Source organism: Suillus paluster (assembly GCF_016628075.1).
Source record: "Suillus paluster strain FC165 chromosome Unknown EDB91scaffold_106, whole genome shotgun sequence".
Lineage (NCBI taxonomy): Eukaryota > Fungi > Basidiomycota > Agaricomycetes > Boletales > Suillaceae > Suillus > Suillus paluster.
Window position 1 is genome coordinate 121432 of NW_024537666.1, and position 14640 is coordinate 136071.

General features: G+C 48.7%; 4 protein-coding genes across 4 annotated transcripts; 1 reads left to right on the forward strand and 3 right to left on the reverse strand.

Annotated features, from left to right (window-relative positions):
- Positions 1 to 1414: 1414 nt before the first annotated feature.
- On the forward strand, positions 1415 to 3301 carry EDB91DRAFT_1166374 (uncharacterized protein). Its single transcript, XM_041319993.1, has 2 exons — positions 1415 to 2492; positions 2687 to 3301. The coding sequence occupies exons 1-2, from the start codon at positions 1635 to 1637 to the stop codon at positions 3158 to 3160; spliced, it is 1332 nt and encodes a 443-aa protein (XP_041171321.1). The 5' UTR covers positions 1415 to 1634; the 3' UTR covers positions 3161 to 3301.
- Positions 3302 to 7044: 3743 nt separating this feature from the next.
- EDB91DRAFT_1350520 (cytochrome P450) lies at positions 7045 to 9728 on the reverse strand (the record flags this gene model as incomplete). Its single annotated transcript, XM_041326072.1, has 14 exons — positions 9509 to 9728; positions 9047 to 9460; positions 8889 to 8985; positions 8691 to 8827; positions 8513 to 8638; positions 8206 to 8455; positions 8031 to 8156; positions 7872 to 7974; positions 7732 to 7818; positions 7642 to 7676; positions 7542 to 7588; positions 7372 to 7494; positions 7292 to 7321; positions 7045 to 7237 (listed from the first exon to the last, which is right to left on the reverse strand). The coding sequence occupies exons 2-14, from the start codon at positions 9226 to 9228 to the stop codon at positions 7045 to 7047; spliced, it is 1536 nt and encodes a 511-aa protein (XP_041171322.1). The 5' UTR covers positions 9229 to 9460; positions 9509 to 9728.
- A 1255-nt stretch (positions 9729 to 10983) lies between these two features.
- On the reverse strand, positions 10984 to 13486 carry EDB91DRAFT_1350521 (uncharacterized protein). The gene is made up of 15 exons (XM_041326073.1): positions 13464 to 13486; positions 13009 to 13387; positions 12916 to 12948; positions 12846 to 12865; positions 12779 to 12793; positions 12684 to 12722; positions 12596 to 12624; positions 12525 to 12538; positions 12439 to 12474; positions 12213 to 12272; positions 12025 to 12159; positions 11737 to 11968; positions 11624 to 11678; positions 11267 to 11569; positions 10984 to 11211 (listed from the first exon to the last, which is right to left on the reverse strand). The coding sequence occupies exons 2-14, from the start codon at positions 13292 to 13294 to the stop codon at positions 11366 to 11368; spliced, it is 1158 nt and encodes a 385-aa protein (XP_041171323.1). The 5' UTR covers positions 13295 to 13387; positions 13464 to 13486; the 3' UTR covers positions 10984 to 11211; positions 11267 to 11365.
- A 109-nt stretch (positions 13487 to 13595) lies between these two features.
- EDB91DRAFT_60920 (uncharacterized protein) lies at positions 13596 to 14640 on the reverse strand. The gene is made up of 3 exons (XM_041327857.1): positions 14520 to 14640; positions 14221 to 14472; positions 13596 to 14162 (listed from the first exon to the last, which is right to left on the reverse strand). The coding sequence occupies exons 1-3, from the start codon at positions 14614 to 14616 to the stop codon at positions 13951 to 13953; spliced, it is 561 nt and encodes a 186-aa protein (XP_041171324.1). The 5' UTR covers positions 14617 to 14640; the 3' UTR covers positions 13596 to 13950.

Below are 14640 nucleotides of genomic sequence, written 5' to 3' on the forward strand. Positions count from 1 at the left end.
GTTCTATTTGCTTCTGAAAGGACTTAGCCATTCGCTGTTCAGCCTTCTGGACCGCTCGTTCTGTCGGGTTGGCTTTTGATGGTTCATTTTCCCCTTCGGACGCCTCTGCGTGGGCGCCATTATTCTTGTGAGACCACTCGCATGCATTGGCCCAGGCCTTCAATGCTTCCATCTGGGCCTCGACATCTACGTCTGAGTCATTGAGGTCAATACCTCCCCAGTTACGGGGATCTATTCCCTTACCCTTCGGCGGTCCTTTGCTCGTTGTAGGGTGGGGCTCGACTGATCTAGCCCGCTTCTCAGCGCGCCTCCTTTCTCAGATGCGTCGGCATTCTTCAGAGGTGAGGTTCTTCTCAGCCTCTTTAATCAGGTCTGTTCCTGGTAAATCCTTCTGCCGGGTTTCAACCCTGGCATTCCCAGGTTTGTCCTTACTGTCCGTCCTGGACTTCTTGGACTTCTTATAGCAATGTTCAACCTCTTTCCAAGGTTCGTCGCTTTCATCACTCGTGGTATAAAAGGGGGAGCTGTTAATATTCACAGGAGTATTAAATATAGGGGTCGTTCCCTCGTCCGAACTATCCAACGCCAAAGTGCGCAAGACACTGTCAGATTCCCTTTCAGCTCCAGGCTGAGGGGTTTCTGACCTTGTTCATACCACGTCGCTGTACGAGCAAACGGGTCTGAGAACGGGCCGAACAGGAGCGTCATGAGACAGCTCTTTTGTTGGGATAGTTGGTGTTTTGTTAGTTCCAGTTGAGGTCAACGACGACGTACTTTGGGTATCAAGATTTGGGGCAGGACCTGCTGAGGTGGATCTGCCCAAATGGAGATTGTAGTGTGTAGACATTGGTATGATATCGAGTGGTATGTCCGGTGGGCCTTAACCGTAGATGCCGACTTGAGATGATTGAGAATAAGAAATGAAAACTAGTAAAGACTTTGGTTCGTCAAAAAAGATGTGACGTCTACTATTTAGTGTGTGAAGGCTCAAAGTAGGCAGCACAAGTAGAAGAGTGTTATCAACTGATAGACGGTGTTAAAGTCTGGTATTCTGGGTACGATAAATGCTGCCCTAATTCTATGACAGTGGCCCATATTTAAACTATAGTAAACGAGAGGTAGGGTTAAGGGTTCGGAGAAGATAGGAAGCAGACACGGAGAAGTAATGAGCACAGGCATATGATAAAGGTAAGATAGGACATATTGGATTCTAGTAATAAAAGATAGGTAAGAAGTAGGGACAGTATAAATGAGAATCAGGGGAATGGTTGACAGTATTAGGACTCTGAAACAGCAACCGTCACTTAGCGTATATGACAGCACCCGTTACATAGTGCAGTACTAATTTTCCTACAATACAAGAATGTGTATGCGAAGGAGTGATTGTGTGTGCGTCTCATTTGTGTGCCATGTGTTGGGACTCTATTATGTAACAAGGCACGAGCGAAAGAATAGAGTAAGGTCTTTGACCAAACGGAAGACGCGGCACCGCTTCTTGTTTCTGTGCCGCGACCATCGTTCATTGTTGCGTAGTTCACTCTCCTCCTCATATTTCTTTTTCTAGAACAAAACCATACTTAAGAACTTTTTTTTAAAAAAAAACCAAATCACTCCATACCCACACAATAACTATCATGGTTGATCCAACAACCGAAGCTTGTCCAGACTACACAGGCACACTTTACGCCGGCATACGCACCGACTTGACAGCAGCCACAGGACAAACAGAGCAGGAAGTCATAGACCGCTTAGTAGACACCTGGAACACAGGACACGAAGAGAGAGTCCTCGCTTGGGAACAACAACAAGAGAACGAGGCACTCGCAGTTGCCAACGCTGAGAGAGCTCACGAAGCGCAGGAAGAAGCAGAGCATGCTCTACAGGAGGCGGGAGCGCAGAAGGAGCATGCAGAAGCAGAAAAGAAGAAACCGAAAATGAAAGGATTCAAGGAAGCCTCAACAGTAGGAGACTTCTTGGTTCCCCGTCCCTCCCAATACGCAGTTCAAAAGCTCACTAATTTTGAATACATAGAGCTATGGTATTTTTCTCCCGATGGATGCAAGGAAGCCCTCAAAACTTCGAAATCTGTCGCAGACGACTATGGTCTAACCAAAGTGGACGACCAGCTCACCATTCATCCAGCGTCAGCCTTCAAAGCCTCGAAGGCAGCACTAGCAGATCACGAACTACCTTTCTCAGTTTTCCTACGAGCAAAGAACATGTTCCTCATTCAAATCAGCCAGGCCAAATGGCCCCAAACCCATGTCGACACTCTATCACTTATCTTCTGGCGTCTCAAAAACCACGCGATTTGCAACCACAGCGACATCGGAGACATGGTTATCCTTAACTACGCTTCGAGGGTGCGCCATGACTGGCACGACTGCTTGAAGCGAGACAAGGGTTTCAATATCAGGAACCTCAACGAGACTCTCTTGCGCACAATTAGCGAAGAACTATGGGACAAAGTACGATCCCGAACCCTGGCCTTGGTACGTGTCGCACTCCCCCCTACAAAACACCAACTAACCACACAACCCTTCCTACCCATATAACCACTCTCGTACTCACCCACAACCCACATACGTGGATGCCCGCGATGCCACTCCCGCGGATGCCTGCGATGTCACTCCCGTGGATGCCCACACACATGCTCACGCAGATAATGCACCTGTCCATCACATAGCCTTTGAGCAAGGACTCATCCACATACCAGAGCAGCTTCCGAAAATCGAGCTACCGTGACACGCAGAGCAATAATCATCAGAACCGTGACTCACGTTCACGCTCGCCCGTTCGTGGTGGAGGAGCCCAGAAGGGCAGATCATCTTCACCAGACAACACCCGGGACAAGAGCCGTTGTGAGGGTTTTTCTCGTGGCGCAGGCTCACGTGGCCGCTCAGCCTGTGCCGTATGTCTGGGCCGCTTTGCACATGACATTCGTCACTGCAATTCCAGCAACCTCTGGGACGGATCCAATGCCCATTGCCGTCGAGCACAGGACAGCCAAATCATCAACCCTCAAGGACTCCCACTATGCTACAAATGGCAGCGCCCCGAGAGTTGCGCAGCCCCAAACCACAAGTCATCCCATGAGTGCTCAGGATGTGGAAGCAAAGACCATGGAGCGCAGAAATGTTCTCGAGTCGAGAAAGCATGAGGCATGCACCCCATACAAGGCCAGCGAGTGGCAACGTCTCCTCGAAGAGACAAATCTCCTTAGTAGATATCCATCTATACCTAGATGCCTGGTCAACGGATTCTCCAGAGGAATCCCTCCAATTACATGTACATATGCCCCCACCAATAGCCCCACCCTTGACGAGAATGTGGTTGCATTCTGGAACATTGTCGACAGTGAATTTTCCAAAGGCCGATTCATCAGCCCTTTTAGCGCTGAAGAACTTAGGTCCATTGTCAGCGAATTTCAAACAGCCCCCTTATCCCTTGTTCCCAAACCAGGCAAACCAGGCAAATTCTGCCTGGTTCAAAACCTTTCATTCCCGATTCACCCATTACCTTCCATTAGATCAATTAATTCCAGAGTCAACTCTGACTTATTTCCATGTACCTACGGAACTTTTCCCACCATTTGTCAATCAATCTGGAGCCTACCTCCCGGCTCGCAAGGAGCTGTTCGGGACGTGGCAGAGGCATATTGAACAATTCCTCTCCACTACTTGCAGTGGCCTGGCCTGGCCATACGCCTACCAGGTGACAATGCATTTGCAATTGACACAGCCCTATGCTTTGGATTTGGCCCTTCCGCAGGAATTTATGGAAACGTGGCAGACGCAGGAACTGACATCCTATGTGGCAAAGGCATCGGACCCATTTCAAAATGGGTCGATGATCACTTGTTTTTACGTATCAGGACAGAGTACATCGAAGAATTCAATAGACATCGTGTATGTGCGGCAAATGAAATCAAGAAGAATGGAGGAACCATCATTGATGGAGGCCGTAAATGGTATAAAGGGGCCACCATGCCGGACGGCAGTGTCGAAGAGTTCGACGAAGACATGCTGTTTCCCCTCCAAGATTTATCCTCACGGTCCCCACGATCCTTCGAGGACTCTCAATTCTCATACTGCTTCGATGACATCGACTTTTATTCTTACTTACTGGGGATCATTTGGGAAATATCGAAGGACCATCCCTTCAGCTCCAAGCCACTTTTCACCGGACTCGTTTGGGACATTACCAAATGTACTGTGGCATTATCAAGCCACAAGCAGGCGAAATACCTCAAGGCTATCACCATATGGCAATCCAAACGGACTCACACCCTCCATGAGGTCCAGAAGCTGCACGGCAAGTTGTTGCATGCATGCCTCGTGGTTCCAATGGGGCGAGCTTACCTCACCAGCTTGGAAAGCATGCTGGGCATATTTGAAGACCGCCCGCACATGCCATGAACCCCCCCTCATAACACCCCAGAAGACATTGAGTGGTGGAAAGCAACCCTCAGCCCCAGCCACATCATTCACCCAATACCAGGACCCTGCATCGTCCATGACCCCCTTGCCTATTCGGACGCTAGCTCTGGTCACGGAATCGGGATTGTCATCAACGGGAGATGGCGAGCGTGGAAACTCTTACCTGGTTGGAAAAGGGACGGGCGTGACATTGGCTGGGCAGAAAGCATTGGGTTCGAGCTCCTCGTTCGGGCCACCATTGAGACTGCTCCCCCCGGAACTCATTTCAAGGTCTATGGCGACAACCGAGGTGTCGTTGAAGGGTGGTGGAGGGGATGCAGTAGGAATAGGACCTGCAATGAAGGCTTCAAGCGGATTCACGCACTCGCTGCCAATGCCGAGTGTACAATCCTTACTTGATACGTCCCGAGTAAAGATAATCCCACTGATGGTCCCTCACGTGGAATATATCCCCCCACATCTGACATGCTCCCCCAAACCCCAATCCCAAGGGAATTGCAAGCGTTCATTTCCAATGTACCTGCCAGCGAACTTAACCACCACATCATCCGTGGTGCTAGCACATCCAGCACGTACCAACCGTTTCCGACAATGGTCAAAAAACCCAGAGACGACGAGTACAGACACTGTGCATCTGTCAACCGCGAACTTGAACGAAGAGGGCAGGAACTCTTCCAAGCGTCGCAAACCTTGTAAGTCAATCCTCATGTCAGAGCGGGACAATTGACCACCAACACACATCATCACAGCCTATAACAGCAACATAAGCCCAATGCCATCACCGCTACGCCCACACTGTCAAGCAAAGGACAGGCTGTACCTATGGCAACCCACATCCCCGCGCTCAATGAAAGACGCACAGGGACAGGTCTTACCTCTAACCCCCTCCGACATTGAGCGTATTTGAGAGGTCATGGTCCACGGATATGCGGAAGGAACCCGCGAGTCATATGGATCGGGGCTGCTCATTTTTCACGTTTTTTGTGACAGCAAAAGCATCCCAGAGAACCAGAGAGCCCCCGCAAGCCACATCCTAATTTCATCATTCATATCCTGCATGGCAGGTCACTATTCTGGGAAAACTATATCAAACTACGTCTATGGTGTCCGTGCGTGGCACGGTTTGCACGGCATGTCGTGGAAACTAAATGACATGGAAATCGACACCCTCCTCAAAGCGAGCGTATCCATGACCCCCGCGACAGCCAAATGCAGCAAACGTGAACCGTACACAGTAGAACTCATCATAGCCATTCGAGAACAACTCAGTTTATCAGACCCCTTGGACGCTGCTGTCTTTGCTTGCCTCACCACCGCATTTTACGCCACAGCAAGGGCGGGAGAATTCACGGTCCCGCGCCTGGACGCTTTCAACCCCACGCTGCACATAACTCCCGCCAACGTGACAGACGTTCGTGATCAACAGAACCTCCTCACCAAGAACTTCCACCTGCCCCGGACGAAAACATCATTAGAAGGAGAGGACGTGCACTGGGCCAAGCAATCAGGACAATCGGACCCAGAAGCAGCTTTTCTGAACCACCTTGCCGTCAACGACCCCCCCATCAACAGCGCTCTGTTTTCATACCGCCACAAAGACTCATACAGGCTGCTAACGAAGACAAAACTCACGCAAAGGTTAGCTTCAGCAACTAGAGCAGCAGGGTGAGAACCACTGCAAGGACATGGCATACTGCATAGGATCCACCCTTGAATATCTCCTTCGAAACATTCCCTTCGATGTCGTTAAAGTCAAAGGTCGCTGGGCAAGCGACGCTTTTCTCAAATACCTTCGCCGAACACGCTCAAATTTTAGCGCCCTACATGCAAGCCGTCCCGTCTCTGCAGGACCAGTTTCTCCGCTACACCTTACCCCCAGTTCGCGAGGTTGAGCATTGGCAATAAGCGAAAAGCAGACCATGTGAGTGTTCCACGTCCGTCTCCTAAAACGGGGGTATCCGAGGCAACAACGAGTTTCGCTGGATGCGTCGACGAACTCCTAAAACATCTGGGAATCGCAGCTCACCTCCCTTTTTCTCTTAGGTGCACTCCTCGGGGCCGGAAAGCGCTACGCGCTCTCGCCCAAAAGCTATCTCGCCGTCAGAATTTGCCCAAACACACTCTATTCCCCCCAGTATTCTAGTAATACAAAATTCTATATGTTGGTCGTGTCACAGTGAACCTCGAAGACTGCAATTAACACTCTCCCAATGAGCTTGGTAGACTGAGCATGTCGCGACAGTGAGTCGTGTTTCCGCTTTCGCGCTGGTACAGTAGTTGATCGCACGACATGCAGGTCGTTGCGGAGTTGATCAATACGCTTAGTCTGTATAAATATCCCTGCAGCTTCGACATAACATTCGCACGAATTCTGTAGCATTGATAAAAGACATTTATGTTACTCGACTTGCATACGTTTTGGTTTTACACGAATATACAAGAAAACCGGTGTATTCAGCCATCGAAGGACGTGTATAGGGAAGCCTACAACTTTGACGCGGGACGCTCGCTAAGACTAGGACTGATTTCAACAACTACGACACGTTGTACGCCTATCATTTCACACTCGTATCATACCGATCGCCTATCCAGGCCTCAATGCATCTCACGCGACCTCCGGATAACTCTGCATTGTACGCCTGAGTCCTACTTCCGGAATCCTCGTCTTAAATTCAATAGCGCACGGCCGTTCATTCGGCATCACTCCTGTCATGAACCCCATATCATCCAGCGGCTTCGTAGGATCCAAAGTGAGTTGGAAGGCCCAAAGAATAAGGAGCGAGTTTATGAAGACTGATCTATACCAATCGAGATGAGCTTAGAGGATCATGTACGTGGAAGGATATCTTTACCTGTTCGCAACGTGCAGACCGGGACATATACTTGATGGAATGACAGTCAGAGAAAGAATGCGTTGGAAGACGATGCTTACCGCCGACCAAACCCGTAGACGAAGAATTTAAGATCGTCTCTCATGCGATCTTGATCGTCAAGCCAGCGCTGAGGTCTGAACACATCGGGGTCAGGGTAGACATCTGGATCTCGAGAGATAGCCCTGACGGTGGCTATCAGATACTTCGTTTCTCGAAGAACGAGGCTTACCAGTGGTTTCCGAGTACCGAAGTCCCGGCGGGAATGCGATAGTTTTCCTGTCAGTGGATGTCAGGTTATTCGGACGACAAATCATTCAGAAAGCACTTGCCCAAATCACGTCTTGAGTCGTTCGGTGAGGAAATCCTGCGGGGTGAACTGCGTAAATCTGATGTACAGACCCGACAATGAAGATATCCACCATTAGGAGCCAATGGTCTCCATCTCAAAGTTTCGGAAATAAAGGCCTCCAGACGAGGAAGGCTTGGTTGGTCGGCGAAGGTCGGCGCTTTGGTGGAGAAATCATTGAATTGGTAGAAGTGCTAGGGTAAATGGAGCTACCTCGGTGCCTTCCGATGACCGCATCGAGCTCGGCCTGTACTTTTGCTTGTTCCTCGGGGAAGCACGCGGCCGCCATTAGGACCGTGCATATTGCCACAGCAATCTGGCACCTTGATATCAGCTACATCTCTTCGGAAACGACAAATCAAGACACCTCACCGAATCGGATCCAGCTCCAAACAAGGTGCCACCAAGAAACGCCATCTCGGTCTCTGTCAACCCGTAGGAATGCTCATTTTCTAGCATATATTTCATGAACGAAGGGCCGACGTCCACATTGCTCTGCTGTGGAATGATTCAGACATAATCTGAACATTGAAAGGGCAACGCGTACTAATTGCTGTTTAACATGGTTCAGTTGCTTGGTGTAGAGTTTCCTGGTCCTCTCAAACTCCCGTTTTAATTCTTGGCCGTACCAAGGAAGGTATTTCAGCCACGGTATCGAGTCCACCAGGTAAGCACCAGGGTGCAGGACTGTACGAAGGGTTTCAAAAATCTGGTGAATTTCTTTGACTTCGGGATCAGTTGCAGACGTGGGCGTGGTTTTCCCATATGTAACTTTCATAATCGTCGCCGCGGCATAACTTTAAAATACTCATCAGTGATCTGCTATCATAGGGCGAACCTAGGAAAGCACTTACGTTGTCGCATGGTCCTGGAAGTTGTACGGATCATCGAGAATGCACAGGACCGTGTTTTTCGCGTGGGCCATCTGCAGAGACTGATAAGCCTCAGCCGCTTTAGGCTGGAGATGCGAATGAAGTGCCCTGCGTCACAAGTAAGATAGGGGTTATTTGGACTTTCCCACCGACTACAAACCTACGCATCCGACGAAACTTGTGCCCAGCATGCATAAATCCAATTGACTGTCCGCCACTAAGGATTTCACCAGCAGCAATCATGCGAGGACGGTCAGCTAACAATCCGCCCTGCTTCTCCATGATATCCACCACGGCCTGCAGCAGAATGTTGAGCCTACATACTACGACAACTTCAAGTTAGCATGGAGGGACCGACTTTGTGACGGCCGATGATAACAATGGTCTCAGTTCCTGAACGAATGGTCACCAAGGGACCGTACTCGTCAATCCATCCCGCTACAGTGATAAATGAGCTGATCAGCAATGGGACACAGTTAGCATTAAAAAGACGATGATTAAAATATGAAAATTTACTTGCGAAGGGGTAGGAAGTGCCCCCTAAGACTCCAAGTGGGAGGAGAAGGTGGAAGAGAGAGGCCGCTCTCTGATCTAAGAAGGTAAGCCCAAATAATCACTCCGGCTGTCCCAATACAAGCCGTAGCACCAAGGACGAGCTGCGTGTGGTGAGAAATGGGCAGGTCAAATAGCTGAAGCATGACGGATTACCAATTGGGAGAAGTGGGGTGCAATGGATGGAACTTATCGATAGTGCTTTCAACTTTGGGCTTTTAAGTACTGCACTAATCAATTAGATTTTCCCTGACCACTGGCATGGTACGTGGAGTTCTGAAGCTAGGAGGAGACTAGTGTGTCTCAAGTCATACAGAGTATGTGGTGCCCTGTTCTGGGAACTCGGAGCCTTGCTCGGTTCCGAGGTGCAGTGAGATTCTGTTGATTTGTGAGCTGTGTCGCGGCTTTCTTGATTTGACTCCATACTTGCACTGCTCAACTCACTGTTCAACATTCCGAGTTTCACGGACCCTTGGAAACCCGCGCGGCGGCCCCAATGGCATTCGGTCCAGGGTTCGGCCTTTTCCTCTGAACAAAATCCATGGTGACTTTTCGAAGAACCGGACTGAGCCGGACTTCGGCAGCCTCAGTCAGTAGTACCCAGTCAGACTCAGTCGGAGTCGCGACGTCGGACCCGTTTCTTTGCTGTTCACTTCAAAACAGTAATACAGTAGATATGCTCATAATGCATAATAATTGATAATTAATAAAAAAACGAAATTCTACCATGGTGCGTGTTTTTATATGTCGAAAGTCGGTTTGTTATCGAATTTCTTTGGCATTTTTTTTCATGCATTATGAGAATGTCGACTGTAATACCAGTGGCTAGAAGTCTTCGACAGACCAAAAATTCAGATGATCGCCCTTTACACGTTACCATCATGGACCCTCGATACTCTCGGGCTCACGTTCTCTCCCCAGCCGGACCTGCTACTAGGTGTGATTGCATCGCACGACACACAGGTCGCTTTTATTGTATCACTCGGGACGCTTCGCTTCGCTGCGTCACCAGCTAAAACATGATCTATCGTGCAGGCACGAAGTCACAAAGGACTTGCCCAGACTTTATAAACGAATTCGTCCGTAATTGGTTTGGCAGTCTGATGGACGCCATCGAAAAAATACTAGAACTTGAACGTATCGAGCGCGCGCGAGACCATCTGGAGGCAGGCACGCTACTTAACTGGACGCAATAGCAGGACTTGGTTGCGAAACCTGTCCTCGCTGTTAGCTGCGTGCTGTCGGACCGCCTTCGAAAATGTGTCTGGCCAAATGATTTAACACCAGAAGCGGCCTTTCTCGTAATGTCCAAATAGAACACAGTGGGCTTTGTCGCTACTATGATGAAGGTCAGATCAAACAGGGCTTCCGATGATCCACCGATCAAGACCCTGGGCAGCAGCAGGTGACTGATAATGTTGGGTTACGAAATGCAGGTGCATTTCCTTCTGCACGCACGTCATGTACGCACATGTACTTCGATGTCGGCTGAATACACCGTTGTGCTCGGACGGGCGGTGGACGGAAAATTTTGGCGATGGTTGGCGTAGGTACCGTCCAGTTTACATGTGGAGTAAGCATGCTGAACAACTCCGTAACGACCTGCATATTGCACTGTATCAATGCGAAAGCAGAAACACGACTCACCGTCGCGACATGTCGGGAGAGGGTTAATGGCAGCACCTGGATGATCCGTAGCTTAAAGGCTATTGGTATACGGCGCAACGGGTGAGTCATGGGGTTGAACCCCGGATACAAAGCGGACGACTCGTACCCACACCCGTCTTACAAGTAAGACCTTTGCAACAGCTTTCGAAGTAGTCGTTGTCGCAAACGTAGTATTTAGTTAAGCATGCACTAACAGAAATAGATGTTGTCAAAGTAGTTACAACAGCGAGGAGGAATGAGAAACACATGGCTTGTGCTAGGTAATATGGGATGCGCTGGAAGGGAGATCTCGAATAATGGCTCTGATACTGGTAGAAGGAAGACAACCTATTTTTATATCCTAGAAATAGTTTTTTTTTTTGCGAAGTACTCGGCAGTTCTATCAGAATGGTCGCGCCTGTTGGACTTCAGGTAGAGGCAGAGTCACAGGGTCGGCGGATAAATAATCTGGAACATGTGAACTGCAAACGTACTATGAATCCCAATACAACATAGGGAGTAGTGACGGAGATGCACCTTGTAACTTAATAAATCTACCACGACGAAATCTCGAACAAACAATAAATTCTCCCGCACCCTGCAGAGTCACCTTAATCATGTCGAGCACTTCCCGTGCTACACACTACTGCTAGTTGACACATGCACGCGCTCCTGGAAAGCAATTGAAGTCATGGCGGTTCCTGTGTCGGAGTCGGCCACGAGCTTAGCGTTATATTCTCGAACGCTAAGGATCAGGCGTGGTCCCAGCACAAACAGCTGCACGACTGTAAAAATTTGAAGAACACCAAGATAAATCTGAGTTCCGAGGGAGTATATGTCCTATGGAAATGATGAACCATGGTGGCACGCAGAGGTCAACGACAGATTGCATACCGCTGACATCGTTGAAAACGCATAAGCGAGGCTGAAGCCAGAAAGGGCAACAAAGCTAGCACGTGCGATGCTTCAGTGAAAAGGGACAACCACATTCACCATTACGAGCTCACCCCACAAAGTAAACCACGTGAGTTTTCATCAACACTGTGAAACAGTCCCCGATAATGCCCCCTGTCAAATTTCGTGGCAGTTCACGGAAGTGTTTTATAGCAATCCAGACTGCAAGACACAACGCGAGGACCTCCCATACAGCGCCGATTATCCAAGTGATGGTATCCAGAATTAAGCTACCTCCCTGGAAATCAATAATGCACTGGTAGGTGCCAGAGAGAATGAGGACATCTGGTATTCGTCAATGAGCCGATGCACTCAATTCTTTCATCCATAATTAATCTTACCCGCTGAAATATGCCTCATTACTATCACGGTGACCACTCCGTCGGTGATATTGACAGCCAAGAAGACGACAACGAGAAGTATCAGAACCTTCCTGGATCGCTGATACATGGCATGTAAGCGAGCAATGATGATGACTTGTGTCATATTCCAGTCAAGCACTATCACTGAGGTATTGCGCGTAGCTCACCGCCCAGCATCACATTTACGACGACACTTATCGCATTTTGTGCGACGCTCATAATAACACCTGACAAATCCAGTTAATGATCAGCCTCGGAGGATCACGCGCTCGAAACAAGCTCACAGCTATGGCGGTCATTATACTGAACCAACAAGCTGGTCAAGAATATCACTCACCCCTGAATCAGAATGCAGTTAATTAGACGGGAAAGATAGGCATATGTGCACAATACACACTGCATCTGTGACCGGGATTGTCGGAACACTGTCTGTGTTCCATTGGTCAGAAGAAACATGCAGTGTATATAAGGATACACACCTAGTACACTGAGGCTATTGTGAGAGATGATTGATTAGCATGACACCAATTACTTAACCCTCCAAACATACGCAGCATATATTATTCCAACGTAGCGCACCTAGGATATATTCCAGTCAGCACGACTTGCCGATCACACTTATAACACGAGCTACACACACTAAGATACAGAAAAGTCATGAGGGACCAGCGTTGTCTCTGTCGCGGGTTAATCGAACTTTCATATTGTTTTTCTGACGTGGAACACCGCTTACCCAGATCAATTCGACCTGTGAAATCTTTCTCAGGGAGATGGCTGCTCTGACAATGGCATCAACCTACCTCTTGTCCGAACGTCAGTGCTGTAAATACCATAAGGATATCAGCGGTTCTCTAATATTACTTTACTCACCCCAGTCGTATATCACCCCAGCAAAGGTTGCAACTGTGAAACCGCAGCCAAGTTCAGATCGAGACATTACGGTCTTCATGCAACTCCACAAACCTAGAAAATAGCTGGAAATACGAAATGCATTAATGGACGGCCACCAACTGGGATCATTTGAAACTAGGGTCATACTGTTAGTGGATGGGTGTGATAGAGCGGTGAAGTTGGTGGATGATGTATCGCCATCCAGAGCTTTTATGGCGGAAATGGCATCGTATAAGATGATATCTGTTCGTGCCTTGGCTGACCAAAGTAAAGATTGTCGCATGAAGTACATAAAGATTCCACCAGTGAAATCGTGTAGTTCATCAATCCAACACGGGCCGAAGTATGATGCGATCATCGTAAAGCCTGCGATCTCACATTTCAATCGTCATGAACAGTGCCTCTACCTCGCTGGCCCGGCCAACTGCGCGTAATAGCTTGTTGAAGGTCTCTTGAAAATGTTACATTATACAGAAGGTCAGAGATGAACAATATCAATGATAAATGCCACCAAACAGATAACTCACCGACTTGGAGTCGACCTGTTCATCTATTATTAGTGGAGTCTATATCATTATTAACTCGCGCTTATCGTAGGAAATTGTGGAGCAGGCATGTGGTGAGGATAGGGAACGACAGAGCCGTCTCACCCAGAACCTTTTCTGCATGCTCCGCGACGACACGCGTCGTCTGAGGAGTGGATCCATGGATACAAAAGCTGTGCGTAGGGAAGTCGGATGATCACGCTCAACGATGATGTAGATGGCGAAGATTGCTGCTCGGCAGGTGTACCAGGATGATTCGGATTGGGTGGTGAATCGTGATTAAGGAGGAATTGGTTGCGATATGGGGTAATTGGTCGATGATAAGTGGAATTGGTTCAACAGTTGATGGCACAGTTACTGATGCACCGAGGGAAGGTAACTGGATAACCAAAATCAGAACTACATTGCACCAATCCATACGGCTCACTATCCGAGCACTATTTCTTAGTTTTGTCGGGCCCAAAGAAATTCAACAGCCACCACGTTTCGCTGCCTTCCCAGCCTTGGGTTTAGCCCCGCGTGAAGAGTTCGTCTCCTTGATCTTTGAATTAACTACCGATTTTTCCTCCGCCTCATCCTTCAACTTCGGTTCTGCCTTTTTCTTGCCTTTGGACTTCTTTGCATCCTCAGGCGGAGCTTCATCTTCGCTGACGGATTCATAAGAAGAATAATCTTCCGTTTCTGGGAAAACCTCATGAGCAAGGCGCATTTATCACTTTGGAATGGAATGAAAACATACGCATGTAGCCTTTGGCATCAGTGGTGGTACGACTTTTCATGACACGATGTTTCTTCAAACCGTTGCGCCCGACAGGGACCACTTTCCTAGATTTCCTCTTCTTAGCCTGCGGTTTAAGATCCTCTTCCTCTTCCTCCTCGCCAGCGCTAGATGTCAGGAGGTCAACATCAGTTTGGTCGACCTCGTCACCAGTATCGTCTACCACATCGTCGGGGCGATGAGAGGACAAGCGAGACACCCTGACAACTTGATCTGCAGACCGATTAGCATAACAGCAGGTACGTTCTGTATCAACGGACCATCATCAATATCCATCGCTGCAAGGCTCCTCTCAGAGTCTGAAGTCGACCGAGTAATTTTTACGTGACCTGCTCGGGACTTCCTCATCCTCATCATCCGACACAATGACACCCTTTTTCA

Coding starts and splice junctions, on each gene's coding strand:
- EDB91DRAFT_60920 (XM_041327857.1), bottom strand. CDS start 14,616: ATGATGAGGATGAGGAAGTCCCGAGCAGGTCACGTAAAAATTACTCGG. Junction 14,473..14,519: donor AGCGATGGATATTGATGATG/GTCCGTTGATAC, acceptor ATCGGTCTGCAG/ATCAAGTTGTCAGGGTGTCT. Junction 14,163..14,220: donor TGATGCCAAAGGCTACATGC/GTATGTTTTCAT, acceptor AGGTTTTCCCAG/AAACGGAAGATTATTCTTCT.
- EDB91DRAFT_1350521 (XM_041326073.1), bottom strand. CDS start 13,294: ATGATCGCATCATACTTCGGCCCGTGTTGGATTGATGAACTACACGAT. Junction 12,866..12,915: donor TGGGGTGATATACGACTGGG/GTGAGTAAAGTA, acceptor TGGTATTTACAG/CACTGACGTTCGGACAAGAG. Junction 12,625..12,683: donor TGACTTTTCTGTATCTTAGT/GTGTGTAGCTCG, acceptor AATATATCCTAG/GTGCGCTACGTTGGAATAAT.
- EDB91DRAFT_1166374 (XM_041319993.1), top strand. CDS start 1,635: ATGGTTGATCCAACAACCGAAGCTTGTCCAGACTACACAGGCACACTT. Junction 2,493..2,686: donor GATCCCGAACCCTGGCCTTG/GTACGTGTCGCA, acceptor TCCATCACATAG/CCTTTGAGCAAGGACTCATC.